Source organism: Thermobia domestica, chromosome 5, assembly GCF_964235325.1.
Source record: "Thermobia domestica chromosome 5, izTheDome1.hap1.1, whole genome shotgun sequence".
In the NCBI taxonomy this organism is placed as follows: Eukaryota; Metazoa; Arthropoda; class Insecta; order Zygentoma; family Lepismatidae; genus Thermobia; species Thermobia domestica.
The window spans coordinates 123,986,443-124,005,794 of NC_137458.1; the positions used below are offsets into that span (position 1 = coordinate 123,986,443).

The 19,352-nt window shown below is 34.6% G+C and overlaps 1 protein-coding gene across 1 annotated transcript in view; it reads right to left on the minus strand.

Moving 5' to 3' along the window:
- Window positions 1–19,352, minus strand: part of spn-B (X-ray repair cross complementing protein spindle B) — a 30,296-nt gene that overhangs the window by 10,670 nt on the left and 274 nt on the right. Inside the window, exons 2-4 of the mRNA XM_081759041.1 lie at window positions 11,917–12,054; window positions 8,093–8,305; window positions 1,327–1,469 (exon numbers count right to left, since the gene is read on the minus strand). Of these exons, the coding sequence (XP_081615167.1) occupies window positions 1,327–1,469; window positions 8,093–8,305; window positions 11,917–12,054 (494 nt within the window). The remainder of the gene's footprint in view (window positions 1–1,326; window positions 1,470–8,092; window positions 8,306–11,916; window positions 12,055–19,352) is intronic.

The following is a 19,352-nucleotide window of genomic DNA, read 5'->3' on the forward strand; positions in this document are numbered from 1 at the left end:
AATCTACTGTATTATGAAGTAAGATGAACACAGATAGCAAATAACAATATTTTACTTTTAAGTATATTCGTTTCGCAATTGATTGTCGCTACCGTCTATTTCAATATAGCTACGATCTCTCCTCAAGTGCTGCAATATATTTTAAAAGTATCTCCTGATAAACGTGACACAAAAGTTTTGAATGTCTTATATGGACTCTTTACAATGTCCCTATTCGGCTTAAATTGTTCTTAGGTTCGATACAGGAAACAAATCTGTCAAAGATTAGCTGAAATAATTTACATTATTTCACATATATGTATTTATTTTTAAGATTTGCCCACAATCATTGTATTTACAAACCCACGATTCTTCGATCCTGCAAATGTTTTCGAAGTTGACTTTAGTAACAACTTAATTCAGAAACCCTTGACGCATGATTAAATTGAACATGAAAGTATTTTGTTGTACAAACAGTACTATTATATGTTACGAAATAAAGAAAGCAACAGACAAAAAAATAAATAAATACATAAATAAATAAATAAATAAATAGATAAATATATAAAAAAGTTGTTTGACTAATGGCAACTGTACTATGAAAAAAAATCATTGATTGATTGAAGTTATTCCTTCTCAGCACCAAGATGGGATCTACTGCTTTAAGTTGGATCCAAACAACTACTCAAGTTTTGTCTGAGACAACCACGCCCACCAGGAATCAAGACAAAAAGTCCTTTTGCATGTTGTCGAATTTTACGTAGTGTACGAGTGTCAGAGGTGCTAACTTGGGATCGACAATCGAATCCTGACAATTGGAACGGAAGAGAAAGATGTGCACAAATTATCTCTGTCTACGCAACTGCCTAATGTACTATTTTGCTGATGTTCATAGCTAGATTTAATTAGTTTTGACGTCACGAATCAATTCCCATAGTTTGTGCATATCTTTCTGTCCCGTTCCAATTGTCTGAATTCGAATGTCGATTCCAACTTGGCAACCCCTGTCACTCATAGACGATGTGGAATTCGACAACATATTACAGGGCTTTTTGTCTTCTTTTTATGTCACGAATCACCTCCCGGAGTTTGTGCATATCTTTCTGTTCCGTTCCAATTGTCAGGATTCGATTGTCGATTCCAAATTCACACCCCTGTCATTTGTACACGACACGAAATTTAACAACATGCAAGAGGACTTTTTATCTTCTTTTGATGTCACGAATCACTTCCTGGAGTTCATGCACATCTTTCAGGTTTACCCTATATATATATATATATATATATAACACAAAGAAAGAATCAATAAATCTAAATACGACGATAAATAAATAAATAACAACATACCACATCAGCAATGTGCTCGATAAATATGTTATCACCAAACACAGAATTTACTTGAGACTTCTTATTTCGGACCTGAAATACTTCCATTAACTGCTTTAATCGATTTGATGGGAAAACATCTTCCGTTGCAATGTATACGACACCTACAACAGAATAAGTAGAACACATGGCAGATTGCACAAATTTTGACAAGATTGATCAAAGAAAAGTAAATAAACACTAACACTATAATTAGCATCAAACTTCGCACATAGAGACTATAATGTTGTTTTACGTTCTTACATAACACTTAGGTAATAAAGGAAGAGAGCTGCTACTAAAAAGACACAGACCACTACTTGGTGTTGTATCCCAATCGTTGTACATTTCCAGCAGTGACAATGTTACCGAAAGTGAGTACGATGGATATGAGACTACTGAGACACAATCTCGCAAATGATTCTTCCCAGATGAATGGACGAAATTTCAAGTTAAAAATAATAAATATCATCATATATGTGTATAAGTTTTATTTCAATTGATGCAAATTCCTGTTACCTTTAGATTTCATACGCTTAAAGCAAAACTACTATTTAGGTTTATCTATCAGTTTTTTCGAAATACAACTTTTTGAAAAGAAAAAAAAACACATTTTTTTCAATTCCTTCTAACTTTATATCTATTAATTCGATATACGTCAAATCATGATCATAGTATTCTACACTAACGTACTTTGGATGTGCATTGTCCTATCCATCGCACTGTTGTAGAGGCATCGAAAATGTGGAAGTTTCTAACAATGAAGCGTCCTTCGTTTGTAATACTATGTATTAAGTAAAGTTTTCGTTTAACATGTAGATCTAAAATACGTAATAATCTGACGTAGTACCATTTGAGAAACACAGCTTTATGTTGGGTTGGAAATACTAATAATCTGGTAGTACTGGAGAGTATTTCAATGTCTTGATGTTGATGTTTGCATCGTAGAAAAATTCAGCGTTTTTATCAATTAGTTTAAAAGTGTTTCAAAATAAATGGTCAACCCTATATATATATATTAGGATGGCCGGATTCTAATCTATCTATCTATTAAAATGCTACAATAGCAGCAAGAGTGCCTGAGCTCCAACCTATAACTTTGGATTTCAACCTTTTGATTTGCGGTTATTTGCGATTTCACGTTTAACAAGACAAATATTTTAAACTACGTGTACTTTAAATAAATCATTTAAATAGACCTTTTTCATAAAGTTTTCCTTTTTAAATTATTGCTCAAAGCTTTTATATTTTAATAAGTCTTTTCCAAAATCAATGCAAATGAATTGTGGTGCCATTTTTGAAGTTCTTTTAAACTGTACGTTTGTGGACGTTTATATGTTTGTGGCCAATCATTTCGACAATGAGATCTCGGAAACTACAGGCTCTAGAAAGATGACGTTTTCACTGATCGATTGCAAATTTTATGTAGATTGTCCAGTTCTAATTGAATATTTTTTAAAAAAAACATGGCCATTATTTCTTTATTACATTTTAACGGGTACACTGGAAGTGTTGAAATTAAAAAAAAAAAAACTAAAGCAGCATATCCTACGCATTATACATTCCAACACCATATTATTGCATATGATGGTTGCATACATCTCGGGTGTTTGTTTCATGGCCAAATTATAACAAAAAAGAAGGATAACCATTTCTCCACTCTAACAGTATGTTGAATCTTTATTGTTTGGAGTGTTTTGCCCAAAAAACACTATATATCACTGACATTATAATTAATTGTGTGTGTGATGTATTTTCTTATTACATACTGCATGCAAGAACTAAGAAAACACCGATCATACATGAATTAAAAACTCCAACCGGAAGTAGACTCAAATCTTGCAAACGGTGCGAGATATTGGAAAAGTAATCGAAAAAATCTCCCCTTTATGGTATTTCTTGCCAATTTCTATGAAGACGTCTTTCACTTGTGTCTGTAAAGGGACATGTAGAGATGTGAGGAATAACAAGGAGATTCATCCTTATATGTGAATGATGTGTGTGGAGAGCGCAGGTTCAGCTAGTCTACATACAGGGTTTTCATAAAGTCTGGACGGATTTAATTTGCTTATAATTTTCATAAAAATGCTCATAATGAAATCAAATAAAGTGCAAACGGTAGCGGAAGGATTAAATTTTTAGTTGGCAACACTGTTAGATAAGCGGCAACTCTGAATACGTAGAGAGGGAGAGGGAGGGCAAGGGTCAGTTTCTTACCAAATTCTATCCATTGTTGTTTCAATGTTGACTGTTAAAAGTAAGTTGTAAGCTGTATTGGTGTGTGTGTCTTTTAAAGAAATAAATAAATGAAAAACTCCTCTGAGAAGACTATTTTTTTTTTTACCGTATCAAAGATGGCGTCGGTGAAAGAGAAAGCGCAATGTGTTCTGTGGTACGCAGAGCTAAAATCACCAATTCTGGTGTGTCGAAAGTTCACCAAAGAGTTCAAAAAGCCCTCACCGACTGAGAGTGCAATCCGAAAGTGGCATGCTAAGTTCTTGGAGACAGGAAGCGTCCTGGACCGTCCTCGAAGTGGGAGGCTGCCAACATTGTCTGCAACAGTGAGCAGGGTAAGGGATTCCAGCGCCGCCTACGCGAATGTGTGGACGTAAATGGCACCCAGTTGGAGGTGTGGCGGTGAATGAACTGAGCTGGTGCAGATTACAGGTAAAAATTTAATCCTTCCGCTACCGTTTGCACTTTATTTGATTTCAATATGAGCACTTTTATGTAAATTATAAGCGAATTAAATCCGTCCAGACTTTATGAAAACCCTGTATATAAATAAAATTGAAAATCACTATGTTTGTGACTAAATCTCCTGAACCGCCAGACCGATCTCGATCAAATTTAAAACATGGATTAGGTTCGAGGCTGGGCTGGTTTTAGTCTATTCACTTTGATGGTAGAACTGAAAGTGGGGGGCGGGGCTATAGAAAAATAAATCAAACTTAATAACTCCTGAACCACTCGACCGATCTTGATCAAATTTTAAACTAGTTGAGGTTCAGGCCTGGGATCGTTTTTGTGATTTAAGTTTGACGGAGCAACTTAGGGGAGAAGAAGGAGGGGGAGAATAAAAGTCAATTTATATAAGACTAAAAGTGACTATTTTTGTAACTTAATACCTCTTGAACTATGAGACCGATTTCAATCAAATTTTCAAGATACATGAGGTTCGGATCTGGAAACATTTTAATAATTTCATTTTAACGGTAAATCCTCGGGGAGGTATAAATAAAAACTTTTAAAACCTAATAACTTTTGAACCACAAAAATAATCTCGATCAAATTTTCAACATATATGAGGGTTGGGCCTTGGGTGTTTTTTATCGTTTCATTTTGACGAGCCAAGCTAACGGAGGGGGAGGGGGAGATATATGTAAAAAAAAAAATTAAAATTAAAATGACTGCCTTTGTGACTTCATCACTCTTGAACCACCAGACAGATTTCAATAAAATTTTCTACATACATGAGTTTAGCGGCAGGGATTACTTTAGGCTATTCACTTTGAGAATGCAACGTAGGGGAGGAGGAGGAGGAGAGAAATTTAAAAATGATAAAAAATGACCAATATTAGTGTTGAATCCATAGTTTTCGGGGTCGGTGAGAGAAACAGTGACACTTCTTATGCTTTTTCAATCCAAGTTCAGCCTGATGGTTGGGAAGGGTGAGGGTACAACGTAGGGGAGGGGGATAAACATTTAAAAATGATCGAAAATCACTAATATTAGTATCGAATCCATAGCTTTAGGAGTAGCTGAGATTAACAGTGACAATTCTGATGCCGTATGCTGCAGCACGGAGGAGGGGAGGGGGAGCTATATATAATAATAATAATAATCAAAAATGACCAATATTAGTGTCTAATCCATAGTTTTCGGGATCATTCAGATGAACAGTGACATTTCCAATCCGGTTTAAATCCAAAATCAGCCCCGCCACTTGGGGGAGGGGAAGAAAGAGATATATAAAAATGGTCTAAAATGGCCACTATGAGTGTCGAATTTATAGTTTTCTGGGTCGCTTAGATGAACAGTGATAGTTTCGATCCCGTTTAAATTCAAATTCAACCCCGCAACTTGGGGGAGGCGAGGAAGATATATTTAAAAATGATCGAAAATGGCCGATAATAGTGCTGAATCAACATTTTCGGGAGTCGCTGAGATGAACGGTGACACTTCCGATGCCATGGCTCGCTACATGGGGGAGGGAGAAATATATATATATAATGATCGAAAATGACCAATATTAGTGTCGAATCCATGGTTTTTGGGGTCGCCGAGATGATCAATGATCTTTCCGATACTGGTTAAATCGATGACATTTAAAACGAAAACACTGTATTTCCCGGGTACTACACACATGAGATACGGAGTTGTGCATTTCAATTTTTCATTTCAACCCAGCGAAGCACGTAATATATGCTAGTCTTGTCTAAATTCCGGATTTTTTCTGAAATTCGGAAAGTGAAATTTCCAATTCCGGATATTTTTGGCCACCCCTTATACATATATAGTGGTGGATCCAGGATATGATCAAGCAAGTGTCTAAACTATAGTTTACAGCTTTTTCCAGTGTAAAGAAAGTAGGATTGAAGCCCATTTTATCCAGTGTATACCTACGCGTCAAGAGGGGCTATAACCCTCCCTTGGATCCGCACCTGTATATTATATATATATATATATCGGGTGTTTCAAAACAACACCGACAACGTTTGGGAGGTGATTCCTGACACCAAGATAAGACGAAAAATATAGACCAACTTGGGTGCACAAATGTTTCCTTTCGGAGTTACGGGCTGCCGAAAACATGAAAAAATGAACTTTAAAAGTCCATAGCTCCAAAACTATGGGGCCTACCGTAGTCGGTCAAGACTTCACTGAGGAACTAATATATGCGCTATCCAAAAATACATGTTTCAGAATCCTAAGGTACTCACGCAACAATTTTTATGGAGGCAGTTTGGCTATAAGTACTCACCAGCTACCTCTATAAAACTTGCTGCGAAAGTAACGAAGGATTCTGAAGCTTGGATATTTGTATAGGCACATACTAGTTTCTAAGTGAAATCTTGACCCGACTACGGTAGGCCCCATAGTTTTGGAGCTATGGACTTTTAAAGTTCATTTTTTCATGTTTTCGGCAGCCCGTAACTCCGAAAGGAAGCATTTGTGCACCCAAGTTGGTCTATATTTTTCGTCTTATCTTGGTGTCAGGAATCACCTCCCAAACGTTGTCGGTGTTGTTTTGAAACATCTTGTATATGTATGTATATATATATGTTTTTTTTTTTTTTTTTTTTTAAAGTTTGAATTCCCACGTTTATGGTACGAGACTATAGGAGACGGTGATGATGAAAGAAATTGTGAAATGGCGAGAGGGAGAACCCCGAGAAAATACACGCACAGGGTGTTTGTCCACCACAAAGTCTATTTGGTGAGACCTGGGATCAAACCAGTGACACTACGCACTAAATTTGAGAGCTATACCACTGAGCCACCGCGGCCCCTATATATTTATGGTATGTTGATACTAATACTCTGCATACTACATTAGTATTACACACAATTAGTCAAATAAAAATCGAACAAGTTTCTGTAAAACAGATCCCAGATAGGATATAGAATAGGTGAGCGCACTAAGATGTCAGTGGCAAGCAAGCAGCATTCACATGCACGTGCGTATATGTTTAACTTTATGCGTTCACAGTGCGGTAAAAGATATTACCAACTGTCTAGAAAACACATAATATTGCCCGATGTTTCAACTGAAAACTTTATCTGACACCGAATTTGCAATGTAGTGTGATTATTATTATTATTATTTTAGTCTAACATCCTACAATCACGCTTCGAGGTGAAGCGAGGGGTGTTCACGATAATGAACAAAATGATGGAATAGTAAAGTGGGAAGAAACAGGACAGCATCTAGAAAATCCATTCACATAGTGTTTGTCCATCATAACCCCACCTGACAATAGCTGGGGTTGAACAGGGCCCGACGCACAAGAGGATACGACGATACTGTTTCTAATAGGAGAATGCCATGCGAATCATTCATTGGAAGATGTATCCGGAAAACTATTTCACAAGCAGTGGGTGGTTCCACGCTAAGCCTGACATATGATTCCTAGATGTTTAACCAGTCAAGATCAGAAATATAAACATTTTGGATCTGACGCTAAAATGCGGAAGTCTTTCTTTCAGCATTTATATACGAGCTGCCACAACAATTATATCGTTGCATTTAGCTTACAGAAAATATTTTTAACTGATACGTGATACGACTGTCAAAGACTTTTACCACCTTCCTAACTTACTACTTCTTACATTTTATTGATAAACATTTATAGTGATATTTAATCAGTCCAAATGTATTATGTCTCGTAAAAGACTAATTTAAATTCCTTTCATTTAATTACATTTAAATTTATTAATTCCCTTTACTATCGATTTCCTTCAAGCATAAACATATTTACGAAAGTTTTCCTTCTCACTTCTCAGAACGAAGTAAGTTGTTATGTATATATATATATATATATATATATATATATATATACTAATTATATAAATAACTCAAACGTTTTATCATTCAGTTTAATAATTGCAGTATTGGCTAGATTCTGTATTTTCTCGCGTATTAAAAAGTTTATTTCCACACATACACATTTTTTGAACACAAATATTACTTTCTTCCTTGTCTTGACTTCAGAAACTTTTATTAACTTCCATAAATCTAACAAACCTGATTCTTGATTTTCATTTGCAGCTGCTTCTTGCACGCTGAGACTTAACTGAAGGCAAAACTGTGTCTTCCCACTTCCACTTTCACCTGCAATTTCTGTTACCCCATGACGCGGAATGCCACCACCAAGAAAATCATCTAGAATTGGGCAGCCAACTGGTATTTTTTTGATTTTCTTATATTCAAGATATCCATTTGAATTCAAATCCAAAGCTGAAATCAATTGAGCATTAAAGAAAAAGAATATAATATATGTAAGAAATAAGCAATTTCAAAATAAATTACGTTAATCCAACACTTATTGTAACACTCGAAATCCTATCTTGTACCTTTAACGTCCATTCGTGGAAGTCATTATCCTCACAATATTTCGATCCTCTCTGGATTCATCCTCAAGTGTAGACGTGATGCTAGCCGAAATTTGTTTGCTGAGATTACATTGTTATGTATCCTCAAAACGTGTAAACAGAAAAATCGTACCTTAATGTTCCACGGTCACCAATTCTGAGTTTTTGTGCAAACCTGTTGTCTTAACTTCTGTAACTTCTTTTTGTCTCCGCTGTAAGCTATTTGAGCCTATTTACGAACTTGCAGAATAATGAAATGTCACTTATCCTTCGTGCAGTCAGAGCGCTGAAAATGTAACAGTAATTTTTATGTTTTAAACCACTTTTATACAATATTCACACTTGATCCTTACTACTGTTACTTTAATTAACAGTCCTCTTGTTAATTTTAACAATGCATTATTGATTTTTGGTTTAATTTTGTATTTTAATTTAATAGTTCCACTAATTACAATTCCTTTTCTATTTTCTTCCCGAAACGTCTTCTCAAACTATGGTTTCGGTATTCGTTATGAAGTGGCAACGTTGATTTTCATAACCAGCATGGAAGCCATAGTTTGAGACGACATATTCGGGAAGAAAATAAAAAAAGAATTATAATTACTTCAAGTATTAAACTAAAACACAAAATTAAAACAGAAATCAACAGTGTCAATCTTAGAATCAACAAGAAGATCGTTAATTAAAGTAACAAAGTAGTAAGAATTAAGTATGAATATTGTATAAAAGTGATTTAAAATATATTACTTAATTGATATTTTCAGTGTTCTGAGTGCACAAATGGTGACATTTACTCTATTTTGAAAATCCGTAAATAGGTTGAAATAACTTACAGCTGTGGACAAAAAGAAGTTACAGAAGTTAAGGCAAAAGGTTTCCACAAAAACTCAGTGAAGTGGTGAATAGAATTACAGAAGTGTACCGTGGAACATTTGGGTGTCGATTTTTATGTTTGCACTTTTTAAACAGAGATAATAATGTAATCAAAAAATAGATTTCTAGCTAGTATCACGTCTGCATTTGAGGATGATTCCAGAGGATCGAAATATTGTGAGTGTAATGACTTAAACACGAATGGAAGTTAGGGGCACAAGGAAGGATTTTGAGTTTTAAAATAGGTTCCAAAGAGAAGAGTTTAGTAATTATATATTATTGCTATAGTAATTTACAAAACTCAAATTATAATAATAAATAAAATATCCTGTTTTGTTTTGTTTCTTAACGTTTTATTCTATGCAAAACAAAAATGTTACTCTTTAAATGTACTAACTGAACTGACGTTGAAGCAACTGTACAGTTACTAAAAGCAATGAATAATTTGAATTATGAGCAACGTGTTTCTGCAGTTCGCCAATTTTTATTCAAGTCACAGTGTTGCAAAGATACATTTACAAATAAACAAATGTGAAAATTCATCGGCTATCAGGAAAAACATTCTTTTAGGCCAAAAATGATACTTCTGCTTTGCAAAAATTAACAGACAGATACTTCTTCAGTTGAAAGTCGTTGGGAGAAATGTCTTTATTTCACTGTGACATACATTGTCAACAAGCTGCAGTATTTCTTTCCAACAGCTCATAAAATCAAATGTTTGAAGGTTATTTTATGTAAATGGCAAATATGGAGTATCGGACAACATTTGAAATAAAGAACTTCATTATTAGAACACTATTGATATAAATCGTCAATATTTTTGCTCTTCACGAACCTACGAATCCAGTACTTATAATCCTGTACATATCTTTGTGCCCTTGGCCCTATTCTTTCTAACTTTTTTGGCTCGCACGCGAGTCATGTTCGCAACCGTTTCGTATCTCTTCCCGACTGGAACTCCTATATTCTGGTCTTCAACATGTTTGGTACAGTCCTATAAAGAGAATGGTACCAAAGACTTCCAGGACCAAACTAGTATTATAGAACACTTGTTACACTTCCAACACTCAATTTCGATTAGTAACATTCCACTAACAATCCGAGAAAAAACAAGCTATTTATGTAACGATTTTTGCTCCCAAAGTTATTTCCTGATCTCTAGTTTTAACTTAGTCACACATCCTTAATTAACACACAGTATATTTTAGCTATTTGTACAAATTCCTTATGTGTATTTCCACTAAAGGACTACCACGCGTGTCTCCAAATATCAACATAAAGAAGAGAACCAAAGGTACAAAGATAAGTACATTGTTATATATTAAGATGTATCCTATAGTATCTATCAGCAATTAATCTAAGATTTAGTTACTTAAATACACACGTACTGAGAAGGATTTGAAATGGCCTATCTTACAACATTCTCCTATAAATAAGCAGTATTTACCACTATGCAACATCGCGAGTATTTGGTTTATGCAGACTACTTTACGGTGAAAATGTACATCAGTGTACAGGAATATATATATATATATATATATATATATATATATATATATATATATATATATATATATATATATATATATATACAGGGTGTTAATGAGCTATACCGACAAAATGTCAGAGGTGATTCCTCACATCAAAATAAGAGAAAAAAAGTTAATATGGACCTGTGGGGAAAAGTGCATAGTTTCAGAGCTAAGGCTGTCCACAATCGCGAAAAAGCCAAATTTCAAGAGATCCTATTTCGAATTCCATAAACAGTGGATGGTGGTCCTTATTAGCGTAAAAGAAGTCATGCATACGCACAAATTTTGATAGCAGTGAATGCGGAATCTTATGGTGCGATGTCGGAAGTGTTAAGATCGTCAGCAGCACGGTCTCTCGTACTCGGGAAAACACATGCTGCGATGTTTTCTTTCACGCTTATAAGTGAAGAAAATGTGAAATATACCGTGACGAAATACATCGCATCACACTTATTCAGAAAACAAACACACAAAATATGGAGCTGTCGGTTCCTAACACTTCCGACCTCCCTCGGAAGCACTGGATGTCAATTGCTGTCAAGGATTACCTCCTGCCTACTTTGGACCCTCCTTGAAATCAGGGTATATCTGAAAACTCTATTGAGAGCATATCTGAGAATTACATCCTGTAGGGAATACCATGTAGACCTATTGAAAATTGATGAAATATGCACTTTTGGTTTGTGTATACGTGGTTTCCTTTACGCTCATAATGGCCACCATATACAGTTTCTGGAATGCAAAATAGGGCCTGTTGAAATTTAGCTTTCTCGCGATTTTGAACAGCCCTAGCTCTGAAACTATGCACTTTTCCCCACAGGCCCATATGAACTTTTTCTCTTATTTTGATGTGACGAATCGTCTTACAGTTTGTCGGTATAGTTCATTAACACCCTGTATATACACAGGGCTGTTTATATATATAGCAGGGCTCCTTTCCATAGCTCTCCCCGTCTGACATGAAAAGGCAAATCTTCAACAAAGTGGCAATTCCGACATAAATAAAGACGCATGATCACACTCTTCTAGTAATGAGTTGTTTATTAACGTCAAAGCTCAATCAATAGATTACCTGTTATGAAACGATTTCCAACAAGAGATTTTGCAACCTCTGCGACAACAAGCTGCACATCCTTTTCTGTTAAACAAGCTGTTCTCCGGAGACTAGCTGATGATTGTAACAAGATAGCTTCCGGCGAAAGTAAATCTCCTAAAATAAATTATTTTAAGTTATTACAAATTGGTGTCAGAAGTTATTAACCTGCATTTGGTTCTCATTGGGAATATGCAGTTTAGTAACTCTGAAGTTAATTTATTGAATATTAGTTGTTGTCTCAAGTCTTCGACTCGTTGTACATTATAGGTTAACATCGACCCTAATTAAAAGTTGTATTTCTTTATATATATATTTAAAGTTTGCCCACCAACTAACATGTGGTTACACAAATATCAATGCTCTAATTTAAATATGGTCACGACCCTTTGTTAATAATAAAGCACGTCCATGTTCAATATCAACATTATCCATTTTGAAATAATTAAACTGAAACAACGCAGAAGTTGCAATTAAATTGTAACTAACTGAATAACAAATGAGGTATTATAAGTTTTCATTTTATGTGTAGATTTGAAATATGTAATAATCTGACACAGTGCTAATTGAAGAAATACAACTTTATGTCGAGTTGGTAACACTGTTAATCTTATGGTATCATAGGGTCGATTTCAGTGTTTTATTTATTTTTTTTCCATTAGTTTAAAAGCTATAAGGGAGTATAAAAATAAAAGGCCTACTCTCTGTATGCAAAACTTTTTATATTATGTCTTTTTTTCCTTCATTTTTAAATATATAATAGAAAGCCAAAATTATGAATCTAAGAAAACAAAATGGATGACCAGTACATGAAAAACGCATATCCTCTTTCGTAGCAAAGGGTTCGATTGTCTGTGAAGGTGTTTGCCCCGGATACAAACTCAAGTAGCAGTACGGATCCCACTTAAAACAGTAGGACCTATTTCGTATGACTACGATGCTGCTGTGCATTTCTAGTAACCATCTTGAATCCTACTGTAGAACTCACGAATAGTTCCTAAGACGAACATACTGCCGCGCTAAATTCTTTCGTTTCCGTTATAGACTGAAATAGTGTGACGTCACATCCTTTTCGTTGCCATGGTGATCGTCATTTTATTTTCTAAACAACAAGTAGCGTAAATACTTAAGAGCCTAAATGCAAAGCGAAAACAGTGATGAAATATATCGGGATTGGAAACATTACAGCGAATGAAATATTTATGTTTGTTTTTAAATATTTCTAATCAATGAAATTAAAAAAAAAAAAAATAGAGATAGAAAAAGAGAAAACATATGTAGGCATCTTGTTCATAATCAGTTATTAACCTTAAATAATTCTGAAAAATTTTTATTCATTAATTTAAGTATCATAACATTGCATATGTAAACAGGATTAATGTTTAACAGTTGTTTAGAATATATACTGAACCATTTATAATTGGACGTTCTCTTATTATACTGTTTCTAAATGTTTTTTTTTTAAAAAAAAAAAAAAAGAAGTTGATAGGGAATATAAGAAAAGATCTGACATATCCACTGATGGTCCGGATTGAAAATTTCCAGAGGCTTGCTTTTTTCCTTTCATTTGTAATATTGTGCACTTCCATTAACAAGAGTGGACGTAAGAAAAGGAAATGTCTCAATACTATTAACGTTTTTCTAAAAGATTTTTCTTTTTAAAAATCGTATATTTTTACAGTTTTCCACGTGCCGACAGTTTGTCAATCTGCACGTTAGGGAGTTTATGTTGCGTATAATTGCTTCCTAAAGTGGATTACTTGATAATAACGTTTACATTAATTTATTTGATTTCAACCTTATCACTTAGAGATGTGTGGCGCTTTTAGAAACAAGTTCCTTAGATATCAGTCTTTCTTTATGAATTTTCTTGATTTTATTCGTAGTTTCCTAAACACGTTTCCATGTTCTAAATCTGTCCCTTTCCCACCAACTTTATTAGTCGTTAAAATATTTTATAATTGTAAATAAATTTACAGCCATTGGTCCTTGTTTGTACTACACTTTAAAATACACCATTCACTTCATGCATTTGTTTAGAAAAAAACATGGCGATCACCATGGTAACGGAAAGGAAATGACATCACCATTTCAGTCTATCGATCCTAGATATTTGAAAGTATCCACTTTATCAAAAGTATTATTCGATATTTTAAAGCATTCATTATTTGTCGTATTACGGTCCCGACGCATTTCCATGTATTTACTTTTCTCTGCATTTACTTCTAAACCCATGTCCCTGCAAGCGTTTAATAAGACCTCTGCATTTCTTTCTATTGTTCTCCTATCATCCCCTATTAAATTTACATCATCAGCGTACGACAACCTGGTAAACACCGTTCAACTCTAGGCCCTAGTCATCATCTTTGATTTTCCTTATAGTGTATTCGAGGACAAAGTTAAATAATAATGGCGACAACGTATCTCCTTGTTTCAGGCCATTCTTGATGTGAAAGCTCGTGGACAAAAATTTTCCTGCCCGGACTTTACTTTGGGATTTATTTAAACATGCCTTAATTAATCTAATTAGCTTTTTCGGTATTCCAAATTCTGTAAGAACAGCTTTCTTTAATATAAGCACGAGGTTGATAGCCTTTCTTAAATTCGTTGATCCCTTATACATGTCCCGAATGTTTTTATTTTTACTGTTATCTTCAAGTTCCTTAATTTTAGCTTTCAAAAATCGCGTTTCTTTGTTCTGAAAGTTTTGGAAGTTTCCCGCCTGATGTCTACGAAATTTTGTGTAGTTATTTCATTCGGATTTTGTACCCAACGTAATTTTGCCTGTTTTCTCTTCTCTGCTAGTTCAATGCATTCCTGGTCAAACCATGGTTTGTTCCTAGGTATTTCTGTCCCAATTATTCTTTTGAGATAGGATGCTTCGTAAGCAAAGAAAAGAATTTAATTGCTGGAATATTTTTCCCCATAATCTTAAGGTTACATCTGTTAACTAAAGAGTATGTGACATGCGTCAGATTTTTGTAACGATTCATGTAATGCCATTGAGATTGTCATCATTTTGCTCAAATACGAGTATTGTTGCGTCATACATAATTGATATTCTTTCTTCATAGTTTTGGGGAAGTCATTATTTATATTATTATATTATTATAAAACAATTTTAACGTTGATTTTTGTGGATGACTAATTAGAATTATACCAATTATAAATATGTATGTATTGATATTTCAGAATGTGTTCATGGCAGTGATATGTAATACTGATATGTACTACTACTTCATCTACATCGCCTAATATATAATATACTCTACAACAGGTTGACCTCAGAAATCAGATTCATCTATCGTAATATGAGTTTCATCTCCTTTACCTAGAATAAGCCTCAAATCTGCCCATCCCCCAATGTTGAAGACAATCAATTGCGTATTTAGGATTTTGTTTCGAGGGGCTATGCCCGACACAGGAAAGGAAGTGGACAATTGCCCACCTGAGTTTGAGACTTAAATATATTTTAATTTATGCATAAATTGAAGTTATAATGGCAAGAATTGCAGACCGATAAATCCTATATATGATAGGATACAAAAATTTAGGAGTGAATCGAACCGTTTATTCTATTCATACAAGAAACAGGAAGCATCCTCTTGGCCTACCTAATTTCCCGGGCTGATTATTCCCCCGTTTTGATTTTCTTTAATTCAATCATTTCCTTCTTTTAAAAATAACTAAACGATATAATTTTTCCTTTGTTATGATACCTGAAGTCTTGTCATGTTGATATCCGCGCAAGTTGGTGTGGAACACGTTTCCCTTATCAACTCCTCTTAGTTTTGGTGTTACTGATGACGGCCGACTTGAATCACAACTAACAACGGTCGATAAAATATGATAGGCGAAACGAAAGAAAGTAACATCGAGAAAAAGAAACAGAAAAGTAGAAAGGACGAAAGAAAGAACAAAAGGACATAGTTATTACATGGAATGAAATTTGACAAATACAGTATTATTTCTGAACACAGAGCATAAGAAAATGAAAAGTCAATGACATTCTTAGAAATGGTAAGGATTATTGTTGTACGTGGAATGCGAAAAACTAACAAATTTATTTCGGGGGGAGCTTGAGCCTGATAGCTCCCTAAATACGCCACTGAAGACGATTCTGCTCCCCTGATCCTCCACAGCATTGTTTTTCAACTTCATAAATATTTTGAGCATAGCTTATATATATATATATATATATATATATATATATATATTATATAAATAACGGGAACCGTTCGACCAAAAGCGTCCAAGTAAGAGATCCACATACTTGTGAAATTTATGTATGTTATTTAGGAACATAAATGTGCAAGTGATAAAAACCTATGTTTAGTAGAAGGGGTCCAGTTCTTTTTAAATATTACAATTTTGGTAATTTCTGTTCACATTACGTTAGGTTATATCATATGTAGGGGTGAACCATAATTTTCCAAAAAATGATAGAATGCCGCTTATTTCTGCTAATATTAGGTTAGTTTCGACTTGGTTTTATGTTACGTTTAAGTATTTGCATCATCCATCTCTCCTCTAAATTTTGTGTTTTTACGTGCTTTTGGACCCCTTCTGCTAAGCATATTCCGTGATAAAAACATATCGGGATATCACCTATAACGTCCTGAGTAACGTACAAATACATAACCCAACATGTGTTTTATGCCATATACAATCAGGGTGCGAATTACCGGGGGGAATGAGGGGAATTTTCCCCCTCAATCACATTTAGTTCCCCTCCAAAGAAATCAACTGAAGTATCCCCACTGGGGATGCTCGCTTCCCCCCCCCCCCCCAAACCGCGCTTAGTATAGCGCCAAATTTCACTGATTTTTGTCATTTCTTGTAAGCTTAATCTGCTAGTCGTATTTCGAAATGAGTGTGTAAACTATTCAGTTTTGGTCATTTCTAATTTCTCCACTATTTTCACCGTTGCTTAGTTGAACTATATTATTATGACTATAGTTGTTACTTGCAACCGTATTCTCATACCCTTCAGTTCGTCGTCATTCGTGAACTTGAATGTACTAATTGCGCATAACAAAATAGAATATGGATTTATAAATACTCTTAGCGGTTGGCCAAGAAGTAAACAAATAGCTTCTTCCATTATACTCGGGCATGTCATATCCATTCTCTACATTTGTATCGATTATTCATCTTGTTTTAATTTTTATTATTTCATTTTAGTTTGCAAGTTGCATAATGTTCATAATATCCAATAAATAGAACAAGTGGACTTAGACTTAATAGAATAGCGGACTATTATTGACTGGACATCACTGCTTTTTACAGTTTATGGAAATGAACTTTTGAAACTGTACTTAAAATTTTGAGTTATATATTCTCTAGTGGCTATATGTTAACGTACACTCATGTCCAAAATGATTGTCGTATATCTATAACTGTCTTCTTGTAAGAATATAATTTGATAATGATTTTGCAGGGTATTTTTAATACTGATATTATGTGTATAATCGGGAAATGTATATTTGTGGTAAATTTCATAGGAAAAGAATTATAAATAAGAAAACTAGAGTGAGTAAAACAAAATGTTGCTAAATGGACACAGTTTTATTTTCATTTTATTGTTCTTATTTACTGCTCTTTTGACATGAAATTTGCCACATACATGTCTTTGCCGATTATACACATACTAACATTAGAAGAAATACCTGGCGAATTCGTTATCAAATTATATTCCTACAACAACATATTTATAGACATGCGACAATAATTTTGAACATGAGTGTACATGCTGACGATGCGTCCATAGTGAGCAAACACAATAGTGAAAGTCAGTAAGCGCATAGGATTTGTTTCATTATTTGCTAATACGACTGATTCTCCGTCATTCATTGTTCGTGTCTGTATAAGCACTTCAACTGGGACGGTCTTTTTAAAGTTAACTCTTCACTTTCCATCTTTCTTTTCGCTCTTTAGTTTGCTGCCACGCCAATAATGCTGTCTGGAAAACTTTAATGGAATGTTTATACTTTATTTGATAATGAAGCACATAGTGAATCAACTCAGCTGTACCTAACAGTAAAGTAATTGTAAGTGTTGATTCCCTTAGCTTCTTCATGGAATCAAAATTTGAGGGGGGGAAAAAAATGGAGAGCGCAGCATTAGCGAGAAGTAGAAGCACAAGCTCGGAATTTGAATTGAGAGTTTTTAAATATTTGGCTTTCGATTTGCCCTTGATACCAGAAATCGGGACCGCCAACAATTCATTTCTCGTATGATAGGCTAATACGTAGATTAAAAAAAAAAAAAAAAAAAAGTCAGTGCGCAAGGCTGTGTGTAATAACGCAAAGTGGATTTCAATATGAGCGGAAAAATTAACATATGGTTGTGATCATGGCTATCGCTAGGGCCGAACTGTTAAGTAAATAAACGCTAGAGAGCTCCAAGCACAGGAGTGAGTACAACATTTAAACACGTTCAGAAAGGTTAGGTGTAGTGTGTGCATGTCAAACATATACATAGTTATTGTCGGTATATTTATTGAATTAATAAATCCCTTATTTATTACAGATGTCATATCATGTTTATGTGCGTGTGGGAGGGGGGTAAGGCATTATTCTTTCATTTTGAATTATTGCACCTTCAGACTCTACGTCAAATTGACCTAATTTTATTCCCCCCCCCCAATATAAAATGTCTAATTCGCACACTGTATACAATGGTTTGTGCTATCCTCGTTTATGAGTATACCCATTGTTGCTGACGCGCTTGCTCCCTACGTGCTTCTTGCACTCCTACTCTGACTCGGTTAGATAGCATTCGTGCATTTTAGTAGCCATCTAGTACAAGTTGATTAGTGTCTTTTGCACAATAATTTTTACCACGTAAGTACACTGAAGCCCTCCTAAAGGTAATCTGCACAAAGGAATCCAAGTCCACACCACAAAAATGATTAAGAAAGCCCTAGCTTACTGAAAAAATACATTTCCAATTAATTTATGGTGCAGTTTTACTATATGGATTCACAGATTATAAAATGTACGGAAAATTTTTGGGAAGTCTTTAATTTACCCATTTTATGTCAAGAACAGAACCAAACTCTTGCGGGCTTCTAACACATTCCTACCATTATTAGTACTCCTGCTTATAATATGGATCCGTATAATAAAACTGCATGTAATTTGTGTGTAGATCCGTACAATATAAATGCACGGAATAATCGTCAGTGCAGTTTCACTATACGGATCCACACATTGTAAAATGCACGAAAAAATGTGAGGGTCTTTAATTTGCCCATTTAATGTCGAGAACAGAACCTAACGAACTCCTGCGGGGCTTCTAATCCGTTCCTATTCCTACTCCTACTTATACTATGGATCCGTATAGTAACACTGCACGTAATCGTCTTTTAACAATATCTCCATGTATATTATCAATCTGAACAGTAAACCCGA